General features: G+C 33.1%; 1 protein-coding gene across 1 annotated transcript in view; it reads left to right on the forward strand.

Moving 5' to 3' along the window:
- Positions 1-10771, forward strand: part of Smp_156850 (hypothetical protein) — a gene marked incomplete at its 5' end in the record, with an annotated part of 33625 nt that extends 22854 nt beyond the window's left edge. Inside the window, 2 exons of the mRNA XM_018797733.1 lie at positions 7750-8006; positions 9656-10771. Of these exons, the coding sequence (XP_018652745.1) occupies positions 7750-8006; positions 9656-10063 (665 nt within the window). The 3' untranslated portion in view covers positions 10064-10771. The remainder of the gene's footprint in view (positions 1-7749; positions 8007-9655) is intronic.
- Positions 10772-11470: the final 699 nt, after the last annotated feature.

Raw genomic sequence — 11470 nt, forward strand, 5'->3', positions numbered from 1 at the left:
GTGTCTCACTAGAATTTGAAATGGAAACGAAGTGATTGAATGTACTTGGGAATAAATTCTGAACCATCTAGATTTCATGCTAGTTGACACTTGTCAACATGGAGTACCGGATGGATTTGTACCCCAGTCACTAGTTTCCTAATCTGAGACGCTACTACTGAGCTATTTAAGCCACAACATTGAGTCACAGTTTATTGGCCAAACTGTAAACTGATTATTTGAATTAAATTAACATCAGAGAAACATACATATGACATCAGTCACTTTTCAATAATTCATTAACGTAAATGTATCAGTCTTACTAGGGGTGAGTTATGGGACAAATATCTCAGTCATGACGCCTCAGATTATGAAGCTGGTGAGCGGACGTTCAAATCTCACAGGAGGCATCAGTTCCCCGAATAATCAAGGTACACCTTACAGATGAGTGATAATTAGGATGAAACATTGATGGCGCAAGCTTTTCTAGCAAAGACCTTCAACTGTCTGGCATCAGAACACAACACGCGGGATGTTGAGTCACTTGAACTACTGACTATATTGTAACTAGGTCAAGCAATTCAAATAACTGGACAAACATATTAGTAACAACAGTTACATTACTAATCAATGTGGTTTCAATAAATATTTACATAAACTTAACTATACTATTCTTCGCCATCTGATATCAAATGATAAACTGTAAAAAACAATGGATATTGGACATATGTTTGATATTCTTCAATCCTTCAATTAACATTATCTTTCTGGTAATGAATATTATACTCAAAATGTTTATATATATATATATATATATATTGTATATTTCTTCCCTAATAACTGTTAAGGTTGTTCTGAAGACCTAAAAAATTTTGATAAAACGTCCTAGACTAAAGGTTAAGCATTTGCGCATGAAACCGAAGGCTCTGAGTTTGAGCCTCACATATGGGGTTGAGGGTGCGTGCTGCTGAGGAAACCCATACTGAGACGAAACGGTGGTCCAGTGTTCCTAGGTTTCTCAATGTTGATCTAGCTTAGATTGACTCAAGAATTCAATTGCTAGAAAACGTAATTTGACATACGTTAAAAATTTTTTTATTTCAATTTCTATCCTATTTATACTGAAACATTTTCGTGAGAATATGTCCACAATTAACTGACGTAAGCTAATATTATGAATATCGTAAATGCCGAATTTAATTGTTCTATATTGTTGATTTGTCGGAGAAAGATGGAGGATCACTGTTCACGTGTATTTTAACTTATTTGTTACGATATACGTCTGTGTTTTACTGAAGTATTTTCAAGCCATTATTCTATACGTAGTTTGTTTAGTAAATACACGATCAGCTAGTGGGGTTTGTTGTGAAACTTTACGAAATCCCTTGGGAGACTGATCAAATGATAGCGGTTATTTAAAGAGAATAGTCATTGAATAATACAGTTTTTCTAGAGTAAATCAAAAGTTTTAGCGAGTACTGTGAGAAGCACAAGATTGATATGAGGTCAGTCAGACTATCAATCTGAATATGATTGAACGTGTATGACTAAAGTGAGTGATATTTACTTTCCTATGGGCCACAAATGTTTTTGTTTGGTCTTGGGTTCGAATCTCACGAGGCGAGGTCGTGGATGCGTACTGTTGAGGAGTCTCACAATAGGACGAGACGGCCGTCTGGTGCTTCTAGGTTTTCCATGATGATGTAGCTCCGATTGACTCACGCTTTCAACTATGAAAATACTAAATCTCCACAAAACCTCCCTTCTGAAGTACTGTGACAATTCTAACCTATGAATGAAAATTATAGGTTACAGAAGTAGAAATAAGTTTCGATAACACAGTTACATTCAAGTTTAACCGTTTCCATAATATAATATGTACCATTCGACTACATTTTTCCTGAAAGAATTTCAAACTAAATTTCTTATGTTTAGTTTTCCATTATGATTGATACTCTTATTACAATTCAATGGCATTTTTCTTAGTAATTACTTCATTCTATGGTGACGTGATTTGAAATACTACACATATATTGAAGACTCCATATTGTTTACGACTGGTTTTTGAGTCATATAGTCGACATTCTTTCTGAGAGTCAATAGTGTTTTTCTTATATTTAATGGTGAAAACTATAATTATCAACACAACTAGTGAACTGGTCATTCAAATATATCTCCCATCTTGAACTACAGCTGTTACATAACGTTCGTGTATATGACAGATAAATATGTTTTGCGCATATTCCATCTATGTAAATGTAGACAAAAGGTTGGTCATTTACTGACTGGTTTACATACTACTGTAAACGTGTCTACTATTTGTAACAAAAAGTTCCATTATAAATAAAGATGGATAGTGGCTAGCAATAGAATCCAGGACGCACGTTTCGCCTTATTTGGGACTCATCAGCTGGATGTACCTGCGTCTCATAGTTGATGTTCGCTCTGGGACTCGAACCCAGTGCCGTTCGCTTCAAACGCCATCGCGCTATCCACTCAGCTACAGAGTCCTGAGAGCGAACGATACTGGGTTTGAGTCGTAGTGTGAACATCAACTATGAGACGAAGGTACATCCAGCTGACGAGTCTCAAATAGGAAGAGACGCGCGACCTGGATTCCACTGCTATCCACTATCCATCTTTGCTTATAATGCTTGTGAATCAAGGCAATATCGATGCAATACGCACAGTTTGCACATATGTCACTAAGAGAGATTGATCAGTTGTAGTCCTAAATATCAATTGGAAGATGCAAATAAACAATACAAAATGAATATTATTATTTTTGTTATTACTAATTTCAGTAATATCACTATTATAATTATCAATTCCAATGATCTTTTTTTCTATTTATTAAAACTTGATATATTGAAATGAAAAAATAGGGAACTTGATATACATACAGATTAACAAATAAAATTGGGTTTACCTCGTTACAATTAATTGATCATTCACTATTTCAAATGATTAAAACTTAATTCTAACACTGTTTCCCTTCAGTAAAATCGAATAATTAGAGAATGTTTAGGAAAAATTGATATTCATTCTGTATAGTCATAATCATAATAAGGGGGATAAGGAATCAAATTTTTATCTTCCTTTTTTTTTCGTTGTTGTTGTTAGGATACAATCGTGATAAATATTGTTATCAATCTATCTGTTGATGTCTAGTTTTTTATTTGTATGTTTTAATTGAATATGTAATTTGACAAATTTGGTGGTAGTTAGAGATTATGAATTAGTATGTGAATTAATGATTGATAATAGCGTGGTGTGGGTTACTGATATCTATATAAGTAGTATATAGTGATGGTCAAGTATTGAATGTATTTCAGTAGAAGATCGATAAGTGAGAGAACGGGAACGGCACGCAATTGGTACGAAAATGCATGAAAATGTATAATCAGAGACTATGGACGGATATTTGCAGAAGAAACAGTCAAACTGAGACAATTGATTGTTATTTTGCAAATTAACTGTTCACTATATGATTCTCATATTTTAATGAGATATTCTGTAATGTTATGCTAAAATACATTCGGTTGTCCCCAACCCGTGTTTTATTCACTACAATAATATTACTGTAGAGAATGAAAAGTAAGATGAAGAAAATCAACATGTTGGTGTAAATAATGATTTCCGCTTCGTTTTAGTAGACTATCAGTTGCAAGGTCAAAATTGTGAACAAGAGTGGAGTTTATCCTCACCCCTAGTTGAATGGTTTTTTTGTAGGGATGATAACCTGTCCTTTTTTCAGCTTTATTCTTCAGAAGAGCTAATAAACAACTGACATCTACATTGTCTTTGTTTCGAACTAAAATAGTGTATATTAAATTTGGATAATGGCTATTAGTAGAACCAGGGTTGAATGTTCTATTCTATTTTAGACTTGAAAGGTTCAGAGAAGTAAGTAAATCCGTATAGCGCAGCACATATCATAACAAGCTGAAAGTAGAATTTCTTAGACTGCATCACTGACCGACTTTGGTTATTAATTTGTTTAGAACGGTTTTATTTTGGTTTTTCTGTATATTTCGAATAAACGGAAGGCTTGAACACTATTGACACTTGAACTATGACAAACGTCATCTTTAATAATTATGTCAAACAAATGTAGAAACTATAAGTTGAGATAGGTGGTGGTTAGCTGTGGAATCAAGGACACACGGATATGAAACAATATAAAAACATGGTTAAAACCTGAAAATTCTGACACAACACTCAGTTATAAGCGTATTCAATGAATTTATTCATAAGAACAGAAAACAGGTTTTCCATAGTGGTCTAGCTTAAATCGACTTATGAATTTAACCATTAAATTACTACAATTTCCGAAAACCCTCATTCTGACGGAAATAACATCAAGACAACTGTAAATAAAAATTATGCATAATTTAGACAAATACATCAGGTCATTCAGCATGATGATAAAAAAACTCCGGAAACTCTTCATACTAACAAAAATCACTTACTCATCAGTGATTAATCTCGTGAGATGATTACAAGAGTCCTAATCAGTAACCGTAACTTCTAAAATTAAACTTAGTTAAATGTTCAGTAGTTACTCACATATGGGATTTGGTGATAGTGTCATTATGTAACCAATTAATTCAGGTATGAAATGTAAAGCCGTGGAAGTTAAGCGCTAGTGGCGAAATCTGAAATTCCAAAGTTGAAACCCTAGTTATATACCGTACTGCGTTAGACTGGGAATTTTTAGATAAGATATGAAAGTAAACATGAATTTGGAAACTCCTGATCTGGGGGAGCTCATATAGTGAATACACTGGAGAATGTCAAAAAACAACTAGAACAAATGTTTACCGTTATCCAGTTGACAACTCTCACATAGACTATGTCGAAAATCGTCACTCAAAGAAAACTATTAATCAGTTTGTAAATTGATGCTACAGCTTGATTCAACCACTGTCAACTATGCACCAGTTTACTCAAATTCAACACAACCTCACACATTGAGATAGTTGGTCACACATGTTTCAACAACCACAAATGATCGACATTTACTAACTCATTAACAGATTCACCACCTTACACAGCACCTGTTTTTGACCTCACTATTGTTCACTTAATCATCCCAAAATACTTAAGCATTACTTCAAAGGCATCTGACATCAAATACTAATAAGTCACGAATATGTTGTATTACGGAAGGCCATGTTTCACAGTGATAAATAAGATTAGATCAAACTGTTGAGTACTACACTCGTCCTTTGATTGACGAACTGACAAATTCCATAAGTCATAAGTGTCTTAATTTGACGAAACACAACTGGGTTTTCTGAAGCATAGTCCCAATTTCTGCTGATTATTACTCCGGTTAGCTTAACATTCAGTATGTGTGAAGTTTTTGACATTGTCAACTGTTTTACTTCTGATAATAATTCTAGGCTTTGACGTAGACACGTCCTAGAGTTTGATTTTGAATTTTCATTGTTATTCAAGGCAACCAGAACATTGAAGTTAATTACATCTACAGTCTTATTAGACAATTTCGTCTTTAAATTTCATAACTTCAATATTTAATGTTAGAGAAGGAACAGTCATTAGCTGTACACAAGATGGACATGTTGACTTGAATATAACTAGTCTACTGATCCATTGTATTTCATTTCGTAATATACCGATCAACACTGTACACTAATTTCACTCAGTCAGTCAGCCATAACGTAGGACCAGGCACATGTATGCATCCGTTCAAGTTGCCACACTTAGTAAGCACTTGCAGACATGATGTCGAGCACTTAAACGTCAAACCGATGAGTTTACATCCAGTGGTTAATATATCTAACTCCAAACTATTACCGACATTGCTTGTAAAATGAAAGAGAATAGAAGTGATCTTAATAGAATTTAAAAAATATTTCATGACAACACCCGAGAATTAAACCGAAAACATTCAGTTTCATTCTCAAACGTTTAATTTCTAGACCACTGAACCAAAATCCAAAGATGTTGATGTATGACTGCAATTAGCATGACTGCCTTGCAGTATCTAAAGTAGATACCTGCCACATACTTGATATGATTAAACTAAACTGTTCACAGCTTCTCAGTGGAACTCCATGTTATATTCCGACGACAATTATGAATGGTAACTGTTATAATATATTACTGGAATAATACGATACATATATTTTTATTGTATAATTGTTAAGTAACTAGATCATTTTTATTCGTGTTTCTCTTTTTATAAGCTTTATTTTGACCCATGAACTATTATTATACGGTTTACCATTCTTAAGTTAAGCCCAGTCTATTAATTACAGTCTCACACATTCACAGCCACATGTGGTTGAATCTTTTACAGATGTTATTTTCTATTTTATGGTACGATATGGTCTGTTTGGTTTGTATATAAAAGCAGTATGTTTGAAATACATGATTCATATTGAGGAGGCTTTTATTGATGTTCTGTACTTAACAGGCGGCGCTAGGCAGGAATAAGGACTGATAGGGACTTTGGACTGCTCATACGGGTTTCATGCGTCACCATTATGGTATACTTTATATCGAAGTTTTACGAATAATGAAAAGCCGTTTAGCTTTTAACCATTAGATCTCATTTTTGAACTCAATTCCCGTCTAATTTCATTTGCGTAACTGGCTAAGATCACATGTTCACACATTTAAAGTGTGACTTGAGCCTAAAAATGTTAATATATATCTGCTATATAATAAGGTTCAGAGCTAACACTATTTTAGATCGATATTCTTTCATCAATTCAGTATGACTTTCGTTTAATATGACTGGTTGGAATGTTCATTCAGTGTGACATTTATATCCTTTGTATCGATTTAGGTGAACTACATTCAATATGTTCTTGCTGTAACTATATGCATTTTCTCTTACACGTGATATTATTACGTATGTATCAAAATCAGTATTTAAATGATTGTGTTCACTCCTAAAGTCATCACGTTATCCAACCAAGTACTAATTCCATATAGCTACTGACTTTTCCAATGAAGTTTTAGTTCCAGGATGAACTTCGGTGTCCATCACTTACAGGAAACTTGTAAAATTATAGAAATCTGTGTACTGCATTACAAATGATCTATGATCAGACTATAATGTTGATAAAGAATAAAATTTTTTGATAGCTAACTGAGATAGTTTTAATGATGGAAATGAAAATGAAACAAATCTCCTAGTACAGAAGGGAAGTTTAAAAAAGATATTTCCAAAATATCAGTTCATGTACATGTTGAACAGTTGATGATGGAACTATCTCAGTCGAATTCCATGAAAGGCATATCATTCTAAAGGGAAAATAGAGTTGCCATAGACGAATTCATACATCAATTAAAATTTGGTGTTTCTCAAATTTTCGCAAACACCTCCATGCTGTGTGCTAGTTTTAAGTAGTATATATATGAGTAGTATATATCGGAAATTAGAAGTAGCGTTCTTACTGACAACAGAGAAAATGAAGAAAAAGTGAAGAAAGATGAAAACAGTGAAGTTAGCAACTGAAGGAGAAGAATGATAAAGTTTGGAAGAGACTATTCAAGGAATTTATACAAATTGTGTATTCAACGTATGACTTACACATTTTACATATGTAGTGTGTAATTTTGCACAATGCAGTCAATTGTCTTACTCTAACCAAATCTTTTTTTCATTGGTTGATTGTTGTAAGAAATAGGATTTGCCAACTAAATCCCACCATATTCATAATTTCTATGATATAGTATTATTTATCTAGATCGTATTTACTAAATATTACTTTTTATGAATATATTGATCAGTTCAGAGAAGTAACAGTTTGGATACAAAACATCAAACTAATGAATCAGTTGACGAAGAAGATGACAATGATCGAATTGAAGCTGAAAAATCAAAAAAGAAACGTGCTTTTATTCGTGATGAAAATGGAGTTTGTAGACCAGGTGAATTAGATGAAGATACAAATATGAGTAAAAATCATGAATCACGATCGTCTGTTGTAGATCGTACAGCTGCAGAACGAATTTCATGTCGTTTGGTTCAACAGCGTAGTTTAGATGTAAGTAAAATAACATGATTGATTGCCTCATTTTGAGGTACTTATCAGTGTTATCATCACAATAGAACAGATTCAGTCAGATGCATAAAGGGTGGTCATTTTCAAGCAACACCTTACTTAGTTAGTTATCAGAATGGGAAAAGAAACATTTTAATGTCTCATTCTATAACATCATTGACTAAGGTGACATAGAGCTCTGGGGGATTACTTTCCGAATTTTACCTACATTGTTAAAGCAATATACTTTAAATGAACTAGACATTAGAGATTGAATGATATCAGAATTTTGATAGTTAATCAATCAATGCGTAAAGTTCATTTTGAAAAACAATAAATGAAATGTCTAATTTCTCATTTGTTTTTACTGTTTTAACCGTTTTCCTAATTTTCCCTATAAATAGTAAGTAGTCATTATCATCTATAAGCAGAGATGAGTAATTATTTGCAGTGGAATTTAAGGCGCAGGTTTCGTCCTATTTAGGACTGGGCAAATGGATCTACTCAAACCCAGTACAGTCCGCTTCAAACGCGACCAGGTTATCCACTTAGCTACGGAGTTGAGATATCCATTAGCCTGTGCATTGGGGGTGACGTGGAGTTCATTTAGTATTGGTTGTTTGAATCTACACATTGATATTGAGAACCTTAATAGATTGCCTTTGTCCACAAATGTTTATGAAATAACGACATTCATCAAAATTATTCCGATCAATTGCATTCCTAAACATCAATTTAAAGATTCAAATAATCAATACAACATGAAGGAATTCCATCAGTTCTTAGTAGTTTTATCATTCTTTTAATGCTTCCCACATCATGTATATACTGACAAAATGTTTTTCAACGAGTATTGAGTTCTACAAAACTATGTACAACTCATCGTCAATCTAATTCCATCCGATAATAGTTTCTCTTCTATTTGATGAAACATTTCTCCTGTTTCGGCTATCACTGATCAAACCATACATGAAAATCGTGACAAAAGTTGGTGTTCAGTTAACTTGTCGTTTTGTTTTCTATCTTCACTGTCTTTCAGAGAGAAAAAGAGTAAATTGTAGAATGATAAGCTTTTAGTAAGAGAATTGTTAATGGTAATCTTATTGACATCGACTGCTAGGACTGCCAACCAGAGACCTACAACCAACTCTGTCTTGAGCTATCCTTTCCAATTGTTTCCAATTGCAATTCATTCTTTTGATGTATGCCTTCAATAGTTCATCACTGAACAGCATTGTTACAAGTTAGATTCTTATCATGTTCTGTTCTAATAAAAAGTAATGCTTTTATGCACAAATGAACGTTCAGACACAGAAAGGGTATACTTTAAATCATTTCAAATGATTGAGATTTATTAAGCACGTGAGCATTGTTGATCATGTGTGACAAGGTATTGTTTTTCACTTATTCTTTTCAGATGAGACTGGGAGACACTCAGATAGGTTGTCTGATTTAGCTTTCTTCAAAAGACAAACTAAATTATTTGTTACACATCGAGGTTGATACACATTCAGTAAATTATTGTTTTTGTATCTGGACAACAGTGAACTACTGAAAACTGTTGTTTAGCTACATAAATTCTTCTACTCACTGTCCTCTTTTGCATATCAATGCTAATTAGTTCATTTACATTCTGTTTTTAATCACTACAGTTTGGATTGTATCGTAAACTGAATAATTTCAACATTGATTCAAACAGCAGTTCTACTCAATCTGGTAGTGGAATTTCGGAGAATGATGATAATTTCAATGAGATTAGGAAATTGAAAAAGGATGATAACGAGTACCATGAATACTACGATGATAATGATAATAATGATGGTGGTGATATTCAACTTGAACAATCACTCTATAATATAGATATGGAAAATGAAGAAAGAGGAGAAGAAGAAGGAGAACAAGAAGACAGTATTACTATCCAAAATGATGAATTTTATACAAATCCTAAAATTAAAGAACTTGGCAAAGAATTCACATTAAAAGATATTTTGGGTCATCGTGTACCAGAACTAGAAATTGACAATATAAAGGATGATGAAGATATGGGACAGAATGAATGAAAAAAATAATCCACCCCTTCCAAACATACACACACGCACAGTCATTTGGCAACTAGTATGATATCATCCAAAGAGAAAAAGCATTTCCATGGAAACAAAATTTACCCCTTTTCAAAAATTTACTTCTAAAGTGAACGCATTTACATTGATCAACTTTTTTCTTTCTCTTTTTTATTTTCATTTACCATGTAAATTCACAAACTACTAATTCCTAATTCCTCTTAGATGATCCTTTTTATGGAAGTACAACCACATAGACAGCTAGCGAGAGAGAGCGAGCGAGAGAAAAAGAATAAATTATCATCACTGAATTGAATGATGAAATAGCTCTCCATCAAGTTTTTCTCTCTTCTTTTCATGCTCATTATTGTTATGTGATTTGGTAGTTTGTCTCCTGTTTTCTTCTGGGTTCTTTTTCTTCGCCCACTTCGAATTATTGGTAGTTCATTAAATAGATTCAAAAGGTCTGCTTCTATTTGAATTTCTAGCATTTAACTAAAGAGATATGATTGTTAGGATACGTTTGTCTGGATATTTTCTTAATTGAATGTGGTCAATAAAACGAAACATAACATGATGATCATTGAAATAGTAACTGATTCATTTAGTTAAGTATTTGTATTCTAGTTTGTATACATAATGTGAAGAAAGAACGTGTTGAATTGTACAATAGATCTAATATTGTTTTGTTTTCTTATATATTTATTTGATGCTAATACCCCTGGAGTTCTAATGAGAAACCGTGATCAGTTCAGTGTGGTCGGTGTTGTATAGAAGACAGTTAACCATAACAAGCAATGGATAAAGAGTTGTACAAGATGATGGATGAATTGAAGTTAGACAATAACAATGTTGGATTCCGGTTTAGTGGTGTAGGAATTAAGCTTCGAACATGTACTGAAGGTCCTGGAATCAATTCTCGTGTACGGGATTGTGAATTTATACTGTTGACGAGTCAAATACCAGAATGAAATGAATGTCCATTGCTTTTGGGTTTTCAGTGGTGGTCTAGCTTAGATCGACTTGTGATTCCAACTGGGTAAATACTTTGCGTTTTATAGTCAAGTGTTATAATAAAAGGTATTCACTGAAGATATCTAGAATAGTTATTTAATTATGGTTGTTGAATTTTACATTCAATAAGTTTTAAATCCTCGAAACTCGACTTTCTTTTAAAATTAAAAAGGGAAGTGTAATTCTATTTAGATAGTCTACTGTCAATCTGGTTTCTTAATCATCTGCAATCAGTTTGATATGTACTGTTATTTCCTTATACTATCTATTTAAGTTGATTTGTTGAGTTACTGAAACAGACTATTTGGTTTTAAGTCCATTGAAACTCCATCTCTTTTTTAGAGCATCAATAAATTTTAGTATACTTGTATGAAGAGTGTCAATAAGTTGACT

The sequence above is a fragment of the Schistosoma mansoni genome, chromosome 5, assembly GCF_000237925.1.
Source record: "Schistosoma mansoni strain Puerto Rico chromosome 5, complete genome".
In the NCBI taxonomy this organism is placed as follows: domain Eukaryota; kingdom Metazoa; phylum Platyhelminthes; class Trematoda; order Strigeidida; family Schistosomatidae; genus Schistosoma; species Schistosoma mansoni.